Below are 24,406 nucleotides of genomic sequence, written 5' to 3'. Positions count from 1 at the left end.
CACTCATTACTCTGCAGGCATTTAGAGATTTGGCTTCATTACATATTGCAGCATCACCAGCAGTGATCCAGGATAATAATTCAGTGTCAAAGCAGCATTCTGATATTTTGAATTTAAGTCAGTCTGGTCAGTAGCCCAAGAAACAATAGCTCTCTCAAAGTGTCTGTTTACCAGTGAGAAGGTGGATTCACCCACCCCAGGAAACCTGGTGCTAGTGCATGGAGTACTAGAGGCCCAGTGTGACCTCTCTACTTCTCTACCACTTCATTCTGAAGAAACCAATATCCAGTATCACTCTCAATCAAGACATGCATGGACTTTCACATGGATACCCAGTTTCCCAGACCACTGCATTTACTAGCTATTTTGCCTCTGCTTGAGGAAGTTTTAGTCAGAAGTCTCAGAAAAACACTCTGTGATGCTCTAACAAATTTAAAGACCTAGCAAAAACTCTTAAAAAAGTCTTCTCACCAGTTCTACTCAGTGAACAGCCTGCCTGTTTGCGACACTTCCCCACCCCATTATATAAGTTAGTCTTCTTTGGGAATGAACTCTTAGCCTGTAAGTGCAACTCAAACAAAATTTTGTGTTTGTGAAGCTTCCTCTTCCTCCTCCATGTAAAACAGCTCCAGCTCTTCCATACTGCACTACTGCTTGAAAAAATTACCATCAGTAAAGGTGTCAACATAATATCCTAATTTAAATGGTTATTTTTCCCCTTGTTAAATCCTCAAGTGTTTTGAATACAGCACCAGGGTATAATAGAATGTGAATAAGTAATGAAAGATAAAGATGTGGATTTAAATAAAATATCCCCTATTACCATCCTTAATTCTTATCTATTGTTAAGACGACAGCCATCTGGAACATTACAGTAAGGTGCGCATTCAAGAAGAACCCAGACAGAACAAAGTGCAATTCAAACCCCTCAATAACAGCCCTAAATCAAGTTTTAAGGGGACACCTGGCTACCAAGAAATACCGCAACCGTGCCGATTTATCTTATCCCAAGGGTGCATTTTGCCGGCGGACGCGAGGCCGGCGATCCGAAGGCACTTCGGGGGTGTCCGGGAAGAGGGGGCTCCTTCCTTCCTTCCTTCCCTCCCTTCCCATCCCTTCCCTTCCCGCATCCCAGCGCCGGGCGCGCCTCTCCCGCGGCAATGCCGCCCCCTCGCGCTGCCTCCCTAAGGCCGCCGCCGCCTTAATTGCTGATTAATTACAGCCTTTCACCAAGGTCAAAAGGAACATTCCGAGGCAGAATAAACGGTATCATGTGGAAAATACGTAACATTAAAAAACCATTTATTTTATTTTATTTTTTTAAGTAACATCTGATATTTGCTGCCCTGATGCGTACAGAGCTTGCCCCTCACAGCGCAAACCCTGCAGTAAGGCACCTCCCTTGTGTATGAAAATAGCGACACAAGCCACACACCAAACAAAATTTAGCAAACGTGAAGCTTTTCTCCAAATTAAATCATTGTAGAATATACCTTCTCTTGAAATTAATTCTTTCCCAAACAAGACTGGCCAATAATGTTACAGTACCTGTAATTATATTGATGTGATATTTGTAAGAACATCAAACTTTTAAATTGATCCAATTCAGAAATAATGGAAACAGCAGCGAAGAGTGGCTGTTGAGTGCAAGCAATAAATCATACAAATTGCATAATTATAACTTCCATGACTCCAGAGACAGTTTGCACTAGGAAAGGCAATGCATGATAAAACGGGATGAGTTTTATAGCCCCTAAAAGGAGAATGCTCCAGCATAGTGGCCAGGACACAGAGGCAATAGCACAGTGTCTCCTCAAGAGCACGTTTGACTACTGGGGACCTATCACCCCCTTCAAGATGTGCTGGAGAGATGGTTTCAAATCCTAGACATAGAAGAAAGTGAATCCTCATATTGCACACTGATACAGTGCTGGGCCACTGATCTCCCATTTGTTCTTTAAGGGGAGAGGCAGGCAAAGAGGAAATTTAATTCACCTGATTGCAGAGGTTTGCAAGGGGAGGAGACTTAAGAACTGCTTTTGGCTGACAGAAATATTTCATACATGATCAAATCAAAAGCTTCTTTCAATCTTCAACACTCTTTCTTCAAATGTGTCCTTGGGTTTTCTGCCTCCTTCCCGCCACCACTTAAATTCTTCCATTTAAGTTTTGCTTTTTTGGGTTTTTTCACCCTTTCTCCCAATTGTCCAGTTAATTAGATGAAATTAAAATAAATTATTTTCAGTATCCAAATCACAGGTACCCCCTCAGGACAAGGTAGGAACAGCCCTTTCCTTTTTTCTTCATTGCAACTGATTTAGTACCAGTCACAAGTGGGCAGAGCCAGTGCCACACCCTGCCAGGCCGGGTGTTCTCCAATAATGACAGCACAAAGTAAGTAGCAAAGAATGACCTGGCATAAGGCTTCTCATAGTACTTAGTTAAGCTGTTGGAGCTGATGGTACAAGACTTCAGTGAATGTTTCAACAGTTTAACTTAATCTTACTTTCTCACTCCTAGCAAATTGCTCCCATTTTCCAACCAATTTACAGCCCACACTCCTACTCTGCTGTTATAAATGTTTACAGTAAATCAGATTTGCCTGTGATTGTTGAAGCAATAACTCTCAACAAAGAGGGCAGCAGGAACATATTTCAGTCTAATAAAATAAATGATGGCAGATTAAGTTCTCTTTTAAAGAATGTCTTATCAAAACCTACAGACTTTAATTTCACAGAGGCAAGGGGACAGTTGCCAAAGCTAGGAAGAGTTAAAGATCCTGCTGTCACTCACACATAGTGTGCCAAAATAACAAAAATAACATGTGAAGAAAGCAATCACCTACAGTAGGAAAGGGGAACAAAAGCTAAATGAGTTTTTCCTGTGCTCATGACCTTTGACTTCAAGACAGTCAGGTAACTTTTCCTACCTAACCTCTTATTACAGTTATTCTTGGACAGCAACTCTTCTGTTACTATGCCTTTTACCTGTTTTATAAATCTGAAGGCTCACAGTTCTCAGTCTCAAATTATTCACTGAAGTGTACCCTTTGTACTGAAGGAGAATTCTTCATTAAACAATCATTTTAGGTAGGCTATTTCCAGAAATCCATCATTTTTTGCCTTTTTAAACTTCATAGCTCATGTAATTTCCAGACACATCTTAGATATACAAGTTTATCACCACTCCTACTGTTCAGCAGTGAAACACCATGGAAGAAACAAAGATAGACAGGCAGAGATAATAATTCCAATGCCAAGTCATCTTGGGCTCTCTGCTGCTTTATAGAGGAAAAATATTCCTCTGTGGGATCATCATGGTCTGCCTTGAGAGCTTAGTAATTCAACACAGCTCAACATGGACCTTTTTCCTAACAGGGAACCGAAAGAACAGATGGGAACCTGGAAAACACTGCTGAAGGAAACACACATTTGTAATGTGTGATGGCACAACAAAGCCAGGATTACCCCACCACAAACCCTTTAAACACCACATTGAACAGGCATAATAGGCAGGGTAAGAAAAATATTTGGCTTGTGATAAGGAGACTGTCCCACAGTGCAGGTCCACCAGAGAGTGCTAGGAGTGTTTTTTCCAGCCTCATTACTATTAACGAGAGCACACCACCTTCTAGCAAGGGGGAGCAGGATTTTGACTGAAGGCACTTCTCACAGCATCTGCATATTCTGGGACAGGAAAAGGACCTGGCACTGTAGAGCACTACACAGAGGTGGGTGTCCTACCTGAGAATTTCAGATACATTGCCTCTGGGAGTGAAGTGAAACAGCCGCTGTTTACACTGCCCAAATACAGCCTAAACAAATGTCTTGGGACAGTGAGAAGGTATATACACACAAGAAAGAAGCAGAAATGGCTGCCCATTTGGGTTATTCTCTTGCACTAAACATGTAGGCTGGGAAAAAAACTACTTGTCAGCAAGTACTGGCAATTTTCAGAGCAATCACCTAACTACCAAGTCACAAATCATGGAAGTGGAAAGAAAAATCCGTAACTCAGGTTTGCTACATGTGGGTTGAAACAAGGAAGAGGGTCCATATTTTTTAAAAAGAAGTAACATTAAGCATCGAATTTGGAAATAAAAAAACCTGGGAAACAACAAATGTAATAAAAATAACCTAGAGAACAGAAAATTGAATTAACAGTGAAGTGGGCCCATGCAAGTTAGTTGAGGAACCTTTTGGATTAGAAAAGCTATCAGAAATATGAGAACAGCATAATAAACTAGATGAAATTATTTTACACGTACACAGATACAAATAAAAATACAAAAAATTCAAAAGGTTTGAACAGAGATAAAGATAGAAGAGAAATAAAGGAAAACATATCAATGGGACTTGAAGGTTTACAAGGTTTACTTGAAAGTGAACATATAACAAGAGTGAAAAGAGGGGAAAGAAACTGAAATGCTGTTAACCAATTAATGCTCAGAATTTAGAGGTTAATTTTTTATATTTTTTTATTTATTTCTTTTACTGCAGAAGTGCGTGGCATCTATCAGATATGGAGAAATATTAAAATACAAGCTTTCCAGAATACCTAGTGGGAGAAAAAGGGTATAAAATAAACCTAAACATAGAGAATGATGAAGATGACGGACTCTGAGCATTCAGAATTTTTAAAACAACTCCCAAAACCCCAGAGAATTTTAGAAAACAGAGGTTTTCTTACTTCTTTATATTTCTTTGAAAGGCATAAGAGGATGCTGGTACACTAGAGTGATGCTACAGAAGCAGAACTAAATTAATAAATGTATACCCTGATGGCTCTCAGCTGCAGCTCAGCATTTCAGCACTGTGACGAAGTATTCTAACACACGAAAAGATCCTGCTGCCCTCGTACTTTATCCTGCAAAATTGTGAATATGTCTTCCACTTAGACCAGTGCATATTGGTTTTCAAGGTCAGGCAGACAGCTTGTAAAATGCTCTGTGCTTTTAGAGTTCTGTGTTTTCCCTTGGTCTCCATTTCCCCAATCAATCCACTCTTACACCACATAAGTAACCTCCGCAGGGGTCACCACGAGAGGCAAAATGCAAGCAGCATAAGAATGAGGAAACACCTACATACCAGGCCTTTGAGGAATTGAGTCAGAGAAGGCTTCTGTATGCCATCTTCTTTTAAGAATAAATAAATCAGGTAGAGAGTGTGGCCTCAGTGAACTGAACATTGTCCTGGAAAAGGTGTGAAATTGTGCTCCATATGATTAGGAGTCAGACAAGCAGGACTTCAATTAATTATTGGATTGTAAGAAAACTTCATACAGCATGAGATGGAGACAAATAAACCATGAAGAGACTGAAAAGTATCGTGAGCTAGTAAATTAAAAATTATAGAAAAGGAGTGGGAAGGAAGAGAACCAGGTATTACTGCACAACCCAATTCATTTTAACACTAATAGAAAATGTTGCCATTCTGCATTGGGCTTTATTTATCTAAAAAAATACCAAAACAGGGATTGCTTCTCTAGTTATTATTCTTTTTATAAAACAACAGTACCAGAACACAAGTCTAACAGAAGTTATTGCTTTTAATGATCCTGGTCATCTGCAAAACACAGTAAGATCTCTCTGAACTGATTCCAGCTGCAACTACAAAAATGACATATAAAAAACCCTAGTCACTGAGCATTTACAATAAAATCTTTGCTGAACTCTGGCAAAAGACAATTGTCCTGTCAGTTAAAAGGCTTTTTTTTTTTCTTTTTTTTTTTTTTAAATCTAAGGTTGTCAGCTTCAATTACTAGCCATTAGAAATGATCTATTCTGCTTTTCTCTCTATAAATATGTTTCCACTATCAAGTTCTGGTCTCTGAGCAGGTAGTTGCAGGCTATAACCAAAGGATTTTAGACTTCTAAAATCTTTAGATTTTCTTTAAACTGAACAAAGATGGCTCATATCTACAACTGGTTTTAACCAGACTCATTGGCAAAAACTTTTAGGACACATGGGCTTTACTTATCATTTTCCTCTGGTCTATAATCCATACTGGAGACAGGTTGCAGGCAAAATCTTTTTGAGTATTGGCCAATTTGATCTTGAAGCATCCTTGGACTACAATACTGATATACCATCCATGTTTTTTTGGGCTGGCAAAAGACTAAGCCAAGTACTTGCCAAAAACTGTCAAAAGCTCTGTTCAGCACTACAAAGCTGCAGGAATTGTTGTGTCCCTGTCTAGAATTTTGTTATTTTCAAGTATTCCCCAGATTGTCATTACTTATCACATAAGCAGAAAAGATATGGAGAAAAAAATAGCTAATCTAATAAATATCCAGATCTATGTTTTTAGATTGCAATCTAAAGTACTAAAAAGGACAACACCATTTTTGATGCTTCAGCCACTGTCTACAGCTTATTCAGAGGGCATCTCTCCCACTGGAATTATATCCTTCCACCTAAGGATGTGGATGACCACTTCATGAGCTAATGAACAATGATATGTTACACCAGTACTCACACAGTTTTTTTTCACAGGTACTGAATAGAAGTGAATAAATGTCACAATTCTAACATTTTTCTGCTGGCACAGGAAAATTTTTATTTTTATCACTAGATCAATCTATTTAAATAGATTAAGAACTAGATCAAGAACATATATATATATATATACACCCAGAAGACTGCACACTGGAAACCTGAAAATACAAGAGCAATAAATTTCATGCAGATTATTTTTTTACTGCAGTAACAACAACAAATGCAGATGATTCTGTTGAAAATTCAACATTTCATATGCTCTCAACTTGTAAAAAATATTTTTCTCCTAACTAAGAGAAACAGTATCCTAAAATAATAATTGCATTGTAAAAGTCAAAGGGCTGTTAAGTTCATTGAACTAAAATCAACAGCAAATAACTTTCAGCTTAAACATTCAAAATAAAACACCTGATTCTTCTGTAGTAGAAGAGGACTACCAACTTCAAAATTTACCATTTTGTCATAAAGCTGGAGGATTTCCTAGGTAACAGAATTTCTTACCAAGTCCTGCATTTTCTTATGTGGACTGCACTTTCATCAAGGTAAGATGACTTACATCCTAAGCAGCTCAGCTCAGAAACAGATGCTGCAGCTTCAGTGTGGGGAGTGTCACAGGGGAAATCCTGAACTCTGCTGTGACTGGAGGCAAAACTCATACCGGTATCAATGGATCAGAATTCCTGCCTCCACGTATTTTCAAAATTCTCTAATAAAACATTCAAAATGCAGATTATGAAAAATCTAACATAACTACTGTTTTCTGCAGGATTTAACATTTTCCAAAGGTTCTTAAAGTCAAGCCTACAGGGAGACAAGGCTGGTGCCTATTTGCTCTTCTCTGACACAGAGCACAGATTATTTTTCTCTACAATTTTTCAGAACACAGGAACTGGGAAAAAAAATTAGTAGATAAAATGCTTCTATGACTTCTGATCCAGATACAGGATTGTTTATCTGCACAAAAATACACATAGTTTCAGCCTGTCATTTCCAGCTCACATTGTTAATTATATTTCAATGCACCTCACTAGATAAGAGGTATAATCCAGCCAAAAGCATATAAAGGTTGTAGTCCAAATTATGCAAGGTGTCTTGCAGCTGATAATTCCAACAGGTAATGAACTGTTTAATCTTATGCAGCTTGGCAAACATGCCTGTTTATCTTTACCCAAGCCTTCAACATGCACATCAAACCAAAGATATCATCCACAAATATGAGTGAGTCTTCTTTTCAGTTAGCATCAAATTTTTAATTATATTCTACTACAATATTTTTTTTTTTTGCATAAAGAAAGAAACCAGGTTCAAACACAACAACAAAAAAAACCAGCGTTTCAAATATCCAGTTCTGTGAATTTTTATTTTTCTTACATGGTCTCAGCCTATCAGTTGAAATCTGGCAGGCCACCAGGAATAATGATCACAAGCACCTGTTGCACATGGGCCACAGATTCTTTGCAATTACAGATGACAAAATCCCTGGGCCTTATACTATCACCTGCTACTATTGTCTCCCATGCCTAAATATGGAGTCTGTGGAGCAGACACCTGACAACAGGATTGTAACAGAAGCAGTGGTTACCTCCACACCTCATACAAGAAAACTGGCCCAAATCAACTGGAACATCAGCAAACTGCTTCTGTTCCTGCTGAAGTAAGAACAGAAATCAAACTGAAGGATATGGAGTTCCAGCTCCTAACTCCAGGCATTAGCAATCCTTTGGTTTTCTGCCTTTTGTTCCAGTTTATGTCTCTAAGGACAGAGAAAGAAAATTCTTGAGTGAAAACTTTCAGTTCCTGAACTGGAGATGGAAGGTACTTAACTCTGCTCTAAATAATAAGATTTCCACTGCCTCAGAGTAATCAGTTAGGATTTAATGGAAGTACAGAAAAAGACTAAAAGCTTAGAGAAGATGTAAATACATTTTCTTGGGGGAATCAAAGTCAGAACAAATAATCTTTCTTCCATTTAAATTCTCTACTTCTACTTGTCTATCTTGGTAAGAGGTATAAATTGGAAGAGGTTTTCTATTGTAAAGCCGTCTTTACAATAATACATGTAGCATTTAAATAATTTTAGAGACAAAACCCAGCTCTTCTAGAAAGGATTAGAATTTCAGTAGGTTTATTCTGGATTTATCATCAGGTATTATACCTCCTCCACTTTTCAATAAATATTTTCCATTACTCCAGATTTGGTTATACTTCTGCATCCCTGCGGGTATAAAGCCTGCAGCATGCATGGAACCCTGTGGTGACTGAAGAAACAAACTATACAGTAGTTTGTAGCAGACAGTAATTTCATTCACTGCAAATATTTAGTTGAGAAAACTCAGTCAAGGCTGGTAACATCCCTACTTTACAAAATCCTTTATAGAAACTTTCATTTAGCTTGTATCTTTACTACTGCATTTGCAATTCCAAATGTAAATTTGCAAAGGAAACCTTAAACAAAACAAAACAAAAAAAAAAAAGCAAGAAAGAATGAGGCAGAAATTACTCCACATCTGACAGTCAAAAGGAAAAAAATCTGGAGAATATACCCCTGTGTTTCATGAGGGACACCTTGTATTCCAAATGGAATGGTATCCCAGGGGTTTCTTTTGCTTAGACGTACATACTTTTAGATGCTGTTTCTGAATATTGCCAGTCATAGCAAAGCAAAGATGAAAGGCAATATCTGAGAAAAATAAATATTTGACTTCAGTCAGCGAGGTGAATTTACTGCCAATGTAAGGAGATGTAATTCTTTACAAATTGCATGTATTTATGCAAGCATAGAATTAGCTTTGTACACTGTAACTCGACAACACTGTCAAAACTCTTGAATGAAAACTTTCATATGGAAATGTACTAAAGTGCTAAAATTTTGAATCAAAATACATACATCTGAAAAATATCTGCAATTAAAAGGTTAAACAATATCTTCAATTTGTGCTTCTGTGGCAGTATAGTCTTCTTCTAGCACATCAGTTTTTTGTCAGTGATCCCAGATGACCCAAACCAACATTTTCTTGCTGACATCTAAAAAAAATAAATAAAATCTAAAACATTAACTGAATGCAAAATGCTGTACTATTTTTATCTTCAATTTGCAGAAAGTCTGAATATTCGAAAGTATAACTGCCTAAGATTAGTTTCACTGAAGTACTACTTGAAAGCAAATTAACACTATTTCTTAAATATTCTATCCATTTCTATACTCATCTTCAAGAGAAACTAAATGAGGCAAAGTATTCTAAAGAGCCCTTTGCACACTTCTGGGACCTGAAAATCTCATGCCATGTTAATATAACTTGAACAACATTTAAAAAAAAAAAAAAAAGAAAAAGAAAAAAAGAAAAAGCAAAACCATGCCGTATGACACTGAGAATAAAAACCAAAATGAACATAACTTAAAGAAACCCGTAAATGGTAGACCAACTGTTCATTGACTTTTTCAATAAAACTTGAGGTTTTAAGAGACCAAACACTGATTTTGTACTTCAAACCTACTAATGTTTTTGCATCAAGTTGTCAAACACATGCTGTAATCCCATCCTAAAGGCCAAATACGTACAGGCAGTACCCATATGTAATGGCAAAATTAACAGAAACAGAAAATCAATTCTCTGAGTGCCTCCATTACCTCATCTGGGAGACAAGGAAAGCAATATTTGAAAATCAATTTGATCCTATCTTCTAAGTGTCACTCCATATCACTACTTTCCTAGGTCCTCTTCTGAGCACCCCACCAGCAGCCCCACAGACCTTCCTGTCTGCCTCTGAGCAGCTCCTCAGACACATCTTTCTGACAAAACTGGAATTCTCTAAATATAACATGTAGGAACAGCAGCTATATGCTATCAGGAAAATAGTTACAGATTTCCTACCATGATATATTCAAACTCTAGAAGTGGCAAAATAAAGAATGTTTGTTGGTTGTAACCAGGGCTAGAGTTTGAATTACATAGGGGAACCTGCTCTATCTGGGCAATGAACATAATATACTATTTTTTCTCTCTTCTTTAATCCTAGCATTTTGGCATCTTAGCATCTCATTCTTTTTCAAACCAGCTACAGTCATTAAGAAAAAACACAAAAAAACATGAATTTTCAATCTGAGCCCAGTACCTCAGAAGATGCAGCTGCAGAAACAGAATCGAATGAAGAATGATTAAAATTGGTGGTATGAATTTCCACATTTATTCCAAATTTAACTCATCTGTGTTGCTTCTTCCTACTTACTCTGTTGCATCGCTGTCAGCTGAAGAAGCTGAACTAAAAAGCAGAGCAGTGCAGAAACCTGGAGCAGAGACGGCAAACCAGAATAATTTGATATGACGCCCACTCCAAAAGTTTAATGCACCATGTATATAGCTGGCAACAGCATTTCAGATGTAAAGGAATAAGTTGCCTGGAATAATCTCAGAACTTTCTGTTTGCTTGTTTGCCTGCACACCAGCACAATAAAGTGTCCACACTGCATTACAGGGGGGAGGTTGCCCACCTCCCATCGCAATAGGAAGCTGTTCAGTGACACTATTCACCACTAGATTGCACTTGCATGAACAGAACCACTCCACATTTCTGTGGCCTTAAACTTACAAAACCTTGATGTCTTTATGCCCATCCTAGTCAAAGATGACATCATATTCCCTGAAGACACCCAGTATAAAACTTCATACCAAGCTTTGTTCCTTGCAGCAAGGTAGATAACCACCTCTATGACTGCAGCATCCATGTCAGGTCATTTCAAGAGTTACTATTCTGTGTGTAATTACCTCATACTGCTGCCCAAAAAGTATTATACAGGTACATAAAACATTTCAATAAAGTTACTGCCATCACATCTTGGAAGAGATAGAAGCTCACCTTTGAGCATCAACACAAAAACACCCTGATCAAAAGATCTCTACAGATATTGGCAGGCTTTGAACCAAGCTGCTTTCTCAGTTCAAGCTGCCTGAATATTTCATATTTTCTGCATTACACATATTTGCATCTAATTATACAGAAAGGCCAGATTAAATTTAATACCTCCATTGCATTTATACAGACTAAACCTCTATGCCCCAAGTGAAAACCAAAGTATTTTACATATTTAAATGAACAGCACCAGACAAGATGACCTTTAAAATCACCATTGTAAGGAACACAATTGCAAGTGACTCAAGATATATGGCAAACTTAATTATGCTTAAACATACTGGTTTCCAATCTTTTCAATCATGAGAAAAATTGATGTCTAAAATTAAAATATATTTGAGATTTTAGTTACAGGAAATGCCTGGCAGAATTTACTCTTTTTATGTTACTAAATTCTACTGATAGTATTGATCAAGAAAGGCAATTCTAGAACACAAAAAAAAACCCTTTAACTACTTATGGTTAAATATTACTTAACAAAGATGATGTGGATGATATTGTGAAAGAACGAATGGAATGAAAATCATTAGTCTGAATTTGATCCTCAAAGCTTGGTAACAATTTGATATGCAGTTACTAACATTATAGAATTATAAAACCAAAAGATGTCTATGTGTATACTAAACTTGTAAGATCTCAAGTGCTTTAAAATGAGCCAAGAAAATGAGACCCATGCTCACAATCAGTGAAACAGAAATAAACACAGAATAAGCATAAGTGTGAAGTCCACGCAAATGCAGGAACACCAATTTTTTTAATTAAACAGCAGAAAGAATACTAATGAGCAGAGGGAATTACTCATGCTGTACTTGCCCAAGACAACACAAAAGGAGCTCTGCAAGACTGGGCTTCTTGAGGGTTTTGTTGTTGTTGCTGTTTTATCCTGTTGGGTTTTTATGTGGACATGACTTTTCCATGCTGCTCAACAGAAGGCTGCCAAGTGCTTCTTTGGAGCGTCAACTGAACGTCAGCTCAGAGTAAAGGATAATATCAGGTGCACTGCCAGTCCCATCCCTGCATCATCACCGAGGGTTTTACACCTTCTGGGAAAGCTAAACAGAGGGACCATTGGCTAAATCCTTCAGGATCACAATTTATGTAGAGATGGCCATAGACATAAGCAATAAGCCATTCAATTTCACCACTCACTTTAATGACAACAAACATTTCATAAAGGTGTGACATGCAGAACTTAATGATCTCACCCAAATTAGAAGTGGACACAACAGAGCAGCTTCTTCTCCCTCACAGAAGCCCATCTGTTACACACTATGAGGGTTCTTCTTTAATGATTTATTTAAACAGAGGTAACCAAAAGGTTCAGCTCTTCAGTTTAGAATCAGATAATTGCTCAGACAGACAATGAACTACAGAAACAATTATGGAAAGCCTATTTGGTAAAGAAAAACTAGCATTGAGGAAGAACATTAAAACCATCACCTGAAAAATCAGTAAACAAAACATGGAATCATTCTGGTTATGTCATAGGCACATGGGTTTATGTCATACTTACTTCTTTTTTTAACAATTAAAAATGGTGTAAAATTGTTGATGATCTTTAGACATCTTCAAACAGTATTGCAAAGACCATTTACAAGAAAAAAGAGAGAAGCTTTTGTATTACAGCTATCATTTAAAATAAATATTTAAATAAACAAAAAAGGTAGCTTTCCCAGTACAAAATACATGGCATGTGTTTCTAGTGTAAGACTTTCTGTGTTGTACTCATCAGAATAAAAATGTCTTTGAAATAGAATAAAATTGCTCTGTATAAAACGGTCATTAACACTTTGATAAATCACATTCTATACAATTGTATATGAAGCATGGAACCTTCTTTTCATAAATATTTCAGTATGCAATAGTGAGCATTACATTAAGCAGTACCACTAGTGGTTTCTGCTGTCCAGACAATACTAAGTCTTAGACTAATTGCATCCTTCACAATAGTCATATTTGCAGCTTTTGGAACAATGACTAGAAAAAGAGTAGCAGAATTTTTGATAGTCTTCAAAGTACATTCTGAATACATTTTATTCCCAAGTAGTATTCTAAAGTCAAAACATTGGGATTTTTTTATTTAAAAAAAAAAAAAACCAACAGATTAAAAAAATCAACTCTGATAGGTTTTTCTTCTGTTAAAAGGACAAAACATTGTGAGACATTCTATGCAAGCATGCAGAGTGTATGTATTCAACAAAATAAACTGAGTGTGACAGAAATTTCCAGCTTCCCAAGAAACACCTCTGCTACATCTAGTTTATTGTTTAATAAATGTATCTGTTCAATTCCAGAAGCTTTACTGCAAAAGCAGGCTGGTAGGAGCTTTAGGACTTACACAAGCAATTTCTAAGACAATAAAAGTCAAGGATGGCAACAAGAGTTGAGCAGAGAGACTGAAATATCAGCCTTCAAACAGTAGTTTGGGTTTTGGTGTTTTTTAAAAGGGTAAAAAAGCTATTTTCATATGCATGAAAGCCCTTATTTTATACTTCCTCTAGAAATTAATGCAGTACAGAAATTCTACTTAACATGACTTGGCAAGCACAACCTAGCAATTAGATTGGGAAGCACGGTCCCCCCCTCAAGTTGTGTGTGTACATACATTACTTATGGGAGGTGCTTTCCCAAAAGTGTAATAGGGGCAGAAAAAAGCTGAGAGCAGACAGGAAAAAAATTCAGCATACGAGGAAGGAAAACATGCTCAGCAGTACTGATGATGAGGAAGCCACAAGAAGAGGGTAGGATTAATTTCCAGCCCTGGGTTACAAATGTCAGTCAACCCAAGCCAGGATTTATAAGTACAATCCAACAGTTTGGCAGACAGGCAAGTAATTAAGCTTCACTTGTCTGGAACACAAGTTTGGTTTTTTTGGGCTGTAAAACAGTTCTCTTCTTTGCCATAACAGAACCTTCTGACTTTATAAGACAGGTCTGCTCAATGATCAAGCACAAGACCTTCAGCGATTTTCCCAGAACCATTGCATCTTCAACAGCAGTCCAGAAGAATATAAAGCTCACAAAGAAACACAGCACCACTTTGGTTTCACATGTTTATTGCAAGAGATTAATTCAATCAGGATTGATGCTAGACTATCAGCTGGGCAACTGCTTCACCACCATTTCAGGTAAAATTACATGACCTCTAAGTCCCAGGCTTTCCTATCTGTAAAATGGAAATAACAGTTGATCACTTTTATAGCAGCGTTTTGACGGCCTCAGAAGAAAGTCAATGTCTAAAGGGCAAGTTAGTACTATTCATCCTAAAATGCTAATACATAGCATTACTTGTCAATGCTTCTATTATCCAACATGAAAAGCATATTTTTTAGCATCTCTAAAAATATGAAAGGATTTTTTGTCAAATTTCCTTCATAGAGAGCACTGACAGCTCTCAGTGCAGTAAGCCAAGCCTGATTTTTGCACTACATCTGCAATATCTTTTATACTTGGGCAGCTGGCACAGAGTGAGAAAATTCATTAACATGCTAATGATGTGTCCTATTTAAAATTCCAGCTCTGATTATTGTGTGATTAAGTCTCTTCCCTTGACGTCTGCTTCCTTATATCTGCATTACTATGAGAAATCAACAATTATTAATGAAGCAAAAAATAGGTGACCAATTTATACACAAGACAAACACACACACACATATTTTAGCATTTAAATTTTTTGTCCAATATTTTCCATACAAAGCAGTATTATGTTCAGTAAAAAAAAAATAAATCAAAGTTTTCAAGAAGCTTGCAGGCACAAAGCAACAATTCAAGTGCCAGATGACATAGAAATAGACACGTATAGGACCGTACACCTATAGTGTGCGGGATGGGGCAGGCACACAGAAAAGGAAGAACTGCCTTTCTCTGCAGCAAGGCAGATTTTATTGGCATAAATGAAACACCAGGCCTAAGGCTGTGAAGTAAGTCAGGTCAGTTATCCCAACTCAAATCACACCTTTCACAGTGCAGACAAAGCCAACACAACTATCTCCAGTTCTTTTGAACAGCAGGGAAAAAAAAAAAAGGCAAAAAAATTGTATTCCAATTCTTTATGCTTTATTCTCTAAATATAAAAATGCTGTGCAAAATAACACTGTTCCATAAAAGTGGCCTCTTTTCCTCAGGACACTATCTGCATACTGTTTTCCAGAGTACATCTGAAGGCTTACATTTAGTTAAATATGTTGGTATCGAATCCATGCCAGTGTTCTCAAATATTTCCATTTTGTAAAGGAGAAAATAGGGTAGATCATATGTAAAGGGGGCAGGGATGATGAAAAGGGAAGATGCCAGGTTTCAATTTATGTATGTCAGACTAGTATCTGCTTGACAGCATTTTATTTTAACAGAAGGATAAATTTCTCCTTATATGCCTACAGAATCGCAGTAAATTAAAATAAAATCTATAGAGTAAACACCCTGTATTTTGAAATTTATTGTCACAAATTGTGGGACAGTGGAGGTAAGGTAAAGAAGGTATCTCCTCTTAGCTGTATAAATACAAAAGGGGAAAAAAAGACTGTAAACAGATACCATTTGTGGTATCAGCAAGTGTCTTGTACAGGCTTGATTTAAAACCCTGCTAAACTAAACACAAATGAAAACATACATGTGTATTACAGGAAGTTTAATTGTCCTAAAATAAAAGAGAAAAAAAAATGGGCTGATTAGAAGGTCAAAATCCTTTTCAACTCTTTTGAAAATCCAAGAAGCAGCATTGTCTGATGTGCATTTATGGGTTTGCATCACAGTGCACTAAATTTGAGGAACCATTTTTTGAAATTTTATCTAGATTTTAAAAAAGCAAGTTCTTACCTTGAAGTGTGTGTGTATATGCATTATTCTATGCATTTTTAAAACACAGTATTAGATGTATCCTGATGCCTACAAAAATGTTTTAAAACATTGTCTTAGATGTATTCAGATGCCTTTTTTTGTTTTAAAATAGCTCTGCTTATCCACTTGCCTATGAAGAAACTTCATATGATTCTAAAACAGAGGCACCTTTCTCTCTTCACCCAACCTACTCCTCATAGATCCTGAAAAAGGAAAGTAATTTCCAAATTCTAAAGCTTTAAAGTAGCTCTCAGGATTGTATTTAGTTTAGAGATAATTTTAGTAACTGTATATTTGTAGTCAATCAAAAATTACTGAGCCTTTCTGTTTAAGCAAGTAGCAAGGCCATTTTATCTACTTCAACTTCAGGAGTGAATAGAGCAGACAAGAGAGTAAGTCAAGTCTAGGAATGACTTTGCTATTTGATAATTTGTCAGTAGCTCTCCCAGTAATCACAGACAACCTCCCCAGTTCCACCATGACACTACAACCCAAGCCCACTGCCCATAGATGTGTGAGAGCAGCACTTGGCAAGTTATTTAAACTCCCCCTCAAACACAAATTTACTATGAGAACTCTTGCTTTCAGAACCGGGAATCTCTTGCACCTCATACCCACCACCAAACGTACGTACCAAACATTTAGTTTTATATACCAAACATGTTCCTATTGTCACAGCCAGACACATCTATTGCTTCTGCATAAAGACTACATGTTCCTCTGTATGTGAACACATCACTGTGATTAAAATGGGCTTAGAAAAGAAAGGTTTTGAGAACTGGCTAAGACAGATTTCAAAAAGTGGTATATTGCTGGGGTATCCCTTGCTCTCCACAGCCTCCTCCAACTCCAGGGGAAACAGCTGAGAGGATATTGAACATACTGTTTCTCTAGGTCACTGCCAGACTTTCCTCAGAACAATCAGTATGTTTTGGGAAATGCAGAACGATTCATCAAACCCAGCAGACCTCCAGGAGATCAGGTCTGAGCAAAAAGCTGTAGCAATCTGTAAACTACTCACCAAAGGCAGTCTCTCCTTGCTCAAGTTCTTGTTTCAGCCTGGTGTAATCATCTTTAATTCTCTCTAATTTTCGCGTATTTCTGGCACTCAGAACCAACAGTTCACTGAGAAGTCCTTCCAGTCCCTCTTTCTCAGATGTTAATGATCTTATTTCTTCTGCAAGATCCTTCGCAGTGCCAAAATTACTTCCTGCATGTTTTGTGGGGGCAGGGGAAGAAAGAGGAAAAAGACAATGAGGCAGACACTTGCAACATCAGTAGCTTACATAGCAATCCTGGGAAATTAGGCAATTATACTTCCTAACAGCACTGAAAGGGGGGAGAAAAACTGCTTTGCAAGCATCCATTTAATTAATATTACAAAAATAATAATTGTAGCTGATTTAACCTTACACGCACAGAATTATTTATATAATTCACATTTTTTCAGGAAACCTGTTCCTAAGGGTTCACAGTTCAAATAACATCATATTTTATTTCATTGATCACTGCAGTGTGATTTTCTTCTTTTAGAAGACCCCCTCAAATAACAGCATATTTGAAACAGAGGCCTTCAACCTGCTGGACACTGAAGTATTTCCTCCCTGAACAAAGCAACCTTGTGCTGGTTTTTGTAACAAGCACCAGAAGGTTCTTTATGAATGACACATTGCATTTCTTAAATGGCTGCACCTCAAGCAAAGACCATGGAGAGATGTTTTTCTCAGAGAATACATTCAGAAGTCACAACCCTCCGCTTCTGCCTCTCCTTGAAGCATGAAACATCACTGGCAGAAGGCCTTGGCAGCACCAGCTCACGCTGCTCTGGAGTATTTAAAAATGTCTGGTTCCTTTGGACAGGCATCCAGAGTAAAAAGTTCAACTCCCAAGTGGTTTAGAGTGTAGCCCAGTAATATTTATCCACTAAACTACTCTGAAAACCAGTTTTGTAAGTAGCAGGAGAGGAATGTTTTCTTACTTTGCAAAGAAGTCTTCTGTAATAAACAGAAAATGACAGTAAGATCCTCAGCCATTAAATTACTTTTAAACAGCAATAGAGTAACAATGCTACATTTACATAACTGTACCAGAATCATTTTAATGATTGAGATACTTGGCTGGGGGAAAAAAAAAACACTAAAATACACACACACAAAAAAAAAAAACAACTAAACCCCACCACAACACTTTAATCAAAAGAATTCTTGAAAAATATAATTTCCATACAGAATTGCCCAACAAAAGAAAGAAGATCTTTAACATAAGATTTAAGCTCTGATATCATCCTAAATTAGCAAAAATTTAGTAGTATGATTTAATAAGAAAAGGTACTTAGTAAGTAAAGGCACTTAGAAGATTTAGCCTTGAAGCAAATATTAACATAAAACAAATCCAGTCACAAAAATGTCTCATCAGCTTCTGAAATTACTTTAGCCTCCTGAAATCACTTTACAGTACCACTAGCATTATTCAGATGTAAGGGCTCCTTTTTGGTTTTGTTTACACAGTAAATTTTTTGTTTACACTGTTGCTTAGACACAACAGATCAATCGAAAAGTTTATTTTCAAATATTAAAATATAATCCAAACAATCAAATCCACATCAGAATACCTTAAATTATGGCATTACGTCTTTTCGACCTGCAGTCTTCAAAGTGTTGGTCACAAAATCTTAAAAGGGAACGCTTTGGCTGCTGTTCAGTTTCTTCAAGACAAGGAAGTAAGAATGGGATGCAAGTATTTACAGTGGTCAGAAGATGGCAAACCACCACCAGCAGCTGCCAGGAGAGGCTCCATTCCTCCAGAAAGCCAGAGTGAACAGGAGCACTTCCACCAAACACCTACAGCCTGGAGCAAAGAGGCTGTTGCAAACTCAAGTGGCTGTATGAAGGCAGGTGTGCCAGAGGGAGGCTGTGCTTATCAAAATTTTGGAAAAATACTGTATCAAATAAGTCAAAATTGAAAGTTAAAGATCAGTTAAAGACTGAACATTGCTAAGCGTGGTAGTCCTGCTTTGCATTTGGTTTTTTGGTGTTTTTTTTAGTCCCAAGGCTATGATAGTTTCATTCAACCTCTTCCTCCTTTCCAACATTCCTCAAAGTTGACAATTTCTTGTTTCTTTTTAACAGGTCAAAAGTCCTTCATTTCTAATTCCCAGTTAAAACCCTATTTGCCACTTCTGTCTTGCAATTACAAATAAATAAATATAAACATACTTTACAAATAGCACATGTAGGATCTTACAAATAGTAGGATCTTATGCTTACCAGTGTTTTACTGGGAAACAACAGCACAGATTTTATTACCTTAATTTGTCATGTTTCCAAATGGGCAAAACAAAGCAACAAAATAACCAAGACAAAATCATTGGGAAAATGGCAAATATTCAGATGCTTCTAAGGCAACAAGACTTGAGTCCACATTTATTCACCTGAACTCATCCCAAGCATCAAAGCACAGGAGGCTTAATAAAACATGAAGGTGAGAAAATCTTCATTAGAATCTGAAGCCTGCTATTACATTTCAGAGGACAGCAAGGAAAAAGGTATGATATTGCATATGAAAGTTTTATATATACTGAATGGATCTGAATTCCCAGAGGAGAAGCTTATATCTAAATTCAGGCTATAAGGAAATGGCACCAGATACAAACTCAAAGGCAAAAGACACCTGATGCAGCTTCCCATGACAGCAAAAATATCTGAAAGTGTGCAGTGAAAATTCAGAAGAGCATACAAAAACTCAGGTATCGCAAGTACCATTACCAGTGAGCCCTGACCTCAATCCCAGCAACCAAAGTAACTGCTTTCTAAATGCCAGAAGAAGGTTGATTAAAAAATTAATATATAATCCATAGCTGCCAGCATTGAAAAACTTGCCCTCCTGGGTTGTTTTTTGTTGTTGTTGTTTTGTTGTGGGCTTTTTGTTGGTGTTTTTATTTTTGTTGGTTTTTGGTTGAGATGTCACATTGGATGCTGTACAAACATTCTGAAGACATATGTCAACTTTATTCTGCTAATGCTCTCAAAATGTTAACATTTCTCTCTTTGATAATTTAATAATTAGTTTGCCTAAGTGAGCACAATAACTTTGTCAACCACTCAGAGCTGTGTTTTACACAGCCATATCAATGAGAGAGTTCTAGTTGGTTGATATTGGTTAAGTCAGTAGAGTACTGTATATAAATTATATATATATATTATCTATATAGATAAATATAAAATATAAAAGTATTCAATACTCTTCCTAGGAAACTCAAAAATCCTGCAGCCAATAGAACTGCTTGCTCAGAAAATCTGTACAGAGAAAACAAAGCTAAGGAATTAATAGTATTAAGACCAAGGCTGAGATTCTGGTCGAAACCAGGGCTTGGGACAGAGATTCTGTGAAGGCTACTGGAGAGCAAGATGCCATTTTTCCCATCTTTCCTCCTTCCTCACAGTGATGCTTGCTAGAGATGTGCAATTTTAGCCACTGCATCCACATTCATATAAACACACTGGGTGCAAAGTGGGGCAGCAGACTTGCAGTTCCCAGTGCCCTGGGAGGGTGAGGTGCTTGCAGTGCACTGTCATAAGGAACTGATCATGTACACTTCACTTTGAAGGACTGAACATTACCACTACCTTGAAAGACAGCAACAAAAAAAGTTAAATCTTCCTCCTTAATCTTGCCCTCTGGGGCTCTCTCCTCCCATGCATCCTTCATCCTCTACAGAAAGTGACATCAGGTAAGCTCCAGCAGCTTGATGTGAATGCCAAAAATACCAGCCAAATCAAGCACAACAACCCACACAAGAAAAACAGTAAAAATATAAAAAATCTCCAGGCAGAAAGTAGTCATATAATTGCTTTTACTTAGTGTAAACATTACTATATTTCCCTTATTTTCTCTACTCCTAAAGTTTTACTTGTATGGCTACAGCTAAATAGTACTCTATCCATCAAATACATTTTCTGTAGATATAGTTACATGCCACGAACTCATGCCCATTATAACACCTCGTTGTCAGATTTTACTGTATTGAGTAGATAGTTGCCTATTTAGTAGTCTTGAAGTAAAATAACATTATTTTGATACAATTTAGCAGCAACAAATTGGTTAAAAATACGGTTTGAAATCTGTTCAATTTTACCAAATAACAAGACATTTGTTATTATTTAAACTTTATTAAATATTTCCCCCTTCAAAACATAGGGCAAAGTTACAGGTCCACAGATTTTTTACTCACACTTTTTCTCAAATTTATGGCAGAAGTTACATACATTCATAGTTACCATTATTTATACATGAAGCAAAGAGAGAGTCTCTGCCCCACTGAAAATATGTTCGTTGTAGTACAAAGGAGTAAATTTGTCATTAATAATAAAGCCTATCTATTGGACACTAGCTTAAATGTAACAAAGAATAGACTGGTCATTCTTCATCATTATCTATAAATTAATTCTTCATATACTTACAGCACTACCTTTAATAATTCATAAGAAAGTGAAAATTTACATTTTAGCTCAGGGCATTTGCCACCATAGTATTTATCAATGGTACCAGAATACAAGGTTGAAAATCTTTCACCCTGTGATTAATGAGGATACAAAGTGATTTCAACACCACAAAAGAAACTGAAGAAAATAAATACCATTCACCTACTCACAAAGGAAAGGGAAAAAGCTAAAGACATGACAAATGTAAGATTCTGGAAGGACTGCCAGTGTGTTTGCACCTCTGAGAAAATAAACTGCAAATGAAGGACAGTCTACCATCTCCTGAAACATTTTACAGAAATCCAGCACATTTGAATTGCAATTATTGTTTTTAAGCAATAACATATGTCAATGCTTTTATGAAGCATAACTCAACTACGTGATTGATGTGATCCTGACAGGTAATTGCCAGCTAGAAGAAGGCGAGAGACCCCACAGACATACATTTGGAGGAGCAATTCTCAGACACAGAGAGCCTCTAGTACCTGGACACAATCAGGCACCAAGGAACAACTCAGGAATATATATACCTATATTAAAACAAAAAAACAAAAAAACCCCAAAAAACAAAAAAAAAACCCCAAAGGGGCAGTGGGGAGCACAAATAAATAAACCCCAAAGCAATAACATTTCAAATCAGTAGTAACAATGGAAAAAGAGACATATCTGTCTCCTTCCACAAGTGTTTTCTCTCATGCCCTCCAGACCACAGCACAGCCCCTTTCTACAGAGAGATAGCACCTTCCCTTCACAGCTCTTCTATTTAATGTCTCCTTTGAGCACAAAACCAAAAGAAAAAGAGCTGCCAAAGAGATAAATTGACCTTCTCTCCTGCTCCAGGGATAGCTGCTTAGGTAAGAGGAGTGAAAGAGAGTAAGTTGTTTCATGACTGACTTCTCCAACAGAAGAAAAGCTTTTCTGCTGTCTGGTTACATATCGTGCTGGAATTTCAGCTACAATGAATTACCCTTGAAGTTCATTGAAAGCCAGTAATATCTTGCAGTCTGACTTGAAAACAAGATGAAAAAGACAAACAGTACAATGTCTTGGTTTTGGCTGAGATAGAGTTAATTTTCTTCTTAGTGGCTGGTACAGTGCTGTTTTGAATTTAGGCAGAGAATAATGTTGATAACACACTGATGTTTTTTAGCTGTTGCTGAGCAGCTCTTAGTCTAAAATCAGGGACATCTCAGTTTCCCATGCTCTGCAAGCAAGTACACCAGAAGCTGGGAGGGAGCATGGCCAGGACAGCTGATCCAAACTGGACAAAGGGATATTCCATACCACAGCATATGCAGCAAATAAACTGGGGGGAGCTGGTTGGGAAGGACCAATAGCTGCCTGGAAATGGGCTGGGCACTGGTCTGTGGGTGGTAAGCATCACTTTTTTGGTATTGTGCATCACTTGCTTGTCTTGGGCTCTATGCCTCTTCTCACTCTCCTTTTCCTTACCATTATTATTGCTGTTACTTTTAACATTAGTACTATTCTATTTTATTTTGCTTCAGCTATTAAACTGTTCTTATCTCAACACAGAAGTTTTACTTTCCTCCCCAAGTGTGAGCAGAGAGAATGTCCACAAAGTACTTGACTGCTGGCTGGGGACAAACCACAACACAGAGCTGTCTGAAGTCTGAGGGACCATTAGAGAGTTGGTTTGGGGGACTCACTAGCATTATTTTTCAAATAGGTGTGACAAAAAGTACACTGCTTGACCAATACATGGTGGCAAATTTTATTTCATTATATATATATATATATATACACACACATATATATACACACACACACATATATATATATATATGTATAAAGTGAGTGTTGTGGAAGACATGACCATACACAGAATTGTATGCTGGAACCAGACACTGCATTCATGAAGTAGAATTAATCTTAGTACACCTCTGATCCATCTACCCAGGCTGCTGCTGGAATCAGGAATAGGCAAGTGTGGAACCAGCTATGTCATCTGACAAGATGCAGCCCTCTATTGGACTCCAATTCATAAAAAAACTGAGCCTTTGTGAGAAGGCACAAAGGAGCATTGTTGGTTTTGTCTCGAAGATCAGGCAAGTTCTGCAACCATCACCAAACAACATTTCTCAGAAACAGAAAAGAAACCAGGAACATCACTACCTTCCAGCAAAAGACAAATTAGGAGCAGCATGTCTGGGGAAGAACTTGACATACCAAGAACTATGTGTCCATTCATATTTCTGATTGAAATGACAGACTACAGCACAAGCATGAAAACAAGGCATCCACATTAACATAAACCACAGATGGATGGCTGAAAATGTCCTTCTGCCTGCACTGGCATCTTCCAGTCTGATGGCTCTGTCCCCCCTCCCCTAACCTACTCATTCCCAACAGGAATACTTAGCACCAAATCTGGAAAGCTGGGGGGCACTTTTTGTTACAGTTGGATCCATGCAAAATTTGCCCTAAATGAGCATTAAAGGGCAGCCAGAGAGGCAACAGCCCTAACATTAGGCTTTGTGAAATATGCTATCTCGTATTTATGTCCTGTTATTTATAAAACTATGCTTTTGCATTGACATAAGGAAAAAAACCTTATTGTACTGCTGGAAATCATCCCACAACATCATTTCCAAGCAGCTCCCACTTGCCAATACTTAATTAAATATAGGTAATGATATTTATAGGACCATGACACATGATCTC

The 24,406-nt window shown here is 37.3% G+C and overlaps 1 protein-coding gene across 6 annotated transcripts in view; it reads right to left on the bottom strand.

Moving 5' to 3' along the window:
* Positions 1–24,406, bottom strand: part of DISC1 (DISC1 scaffold protein) — a 190,910-nt gene that overhangs the window by 79,151 nt on the left and 87,353 nt on the right. For all 6 annotated transcript variants that reach the window (XR_001520585.3, XM_015622559.1, XM_015622557.2 and 3 more), the window contains one exon: positions 17,263–17,451. Coding sequence is in view for 5 of the 6 variants with exons in the window: in XM_015622559.1 (XP_015478045.1) it covers positions 17,263–17,451 (189 nt within the window). In the remaining variant the exon portion in view is untranslated. The remainder of the gene's footprint in view (positions 1–17,262; positions 17,452–24,406) is intronic.

The sequence above is a fragment of the Parus major genome, chromosome 3 (assembly GCF_001522545.3).
Source record: "Parus major isolate Abel chromosome 3, Parus_major1.1, whole genome shotgun sequence".
In the NCBI taxonomy this organism is placed as follows: Eukaryota; Metazoa; Chordata; class Aves; order Passeriformes; family Paridae; genus Parus; species Parus major.
This window is presented reverse-complemented; position numbering and strand designations above follow the sequence as displayed.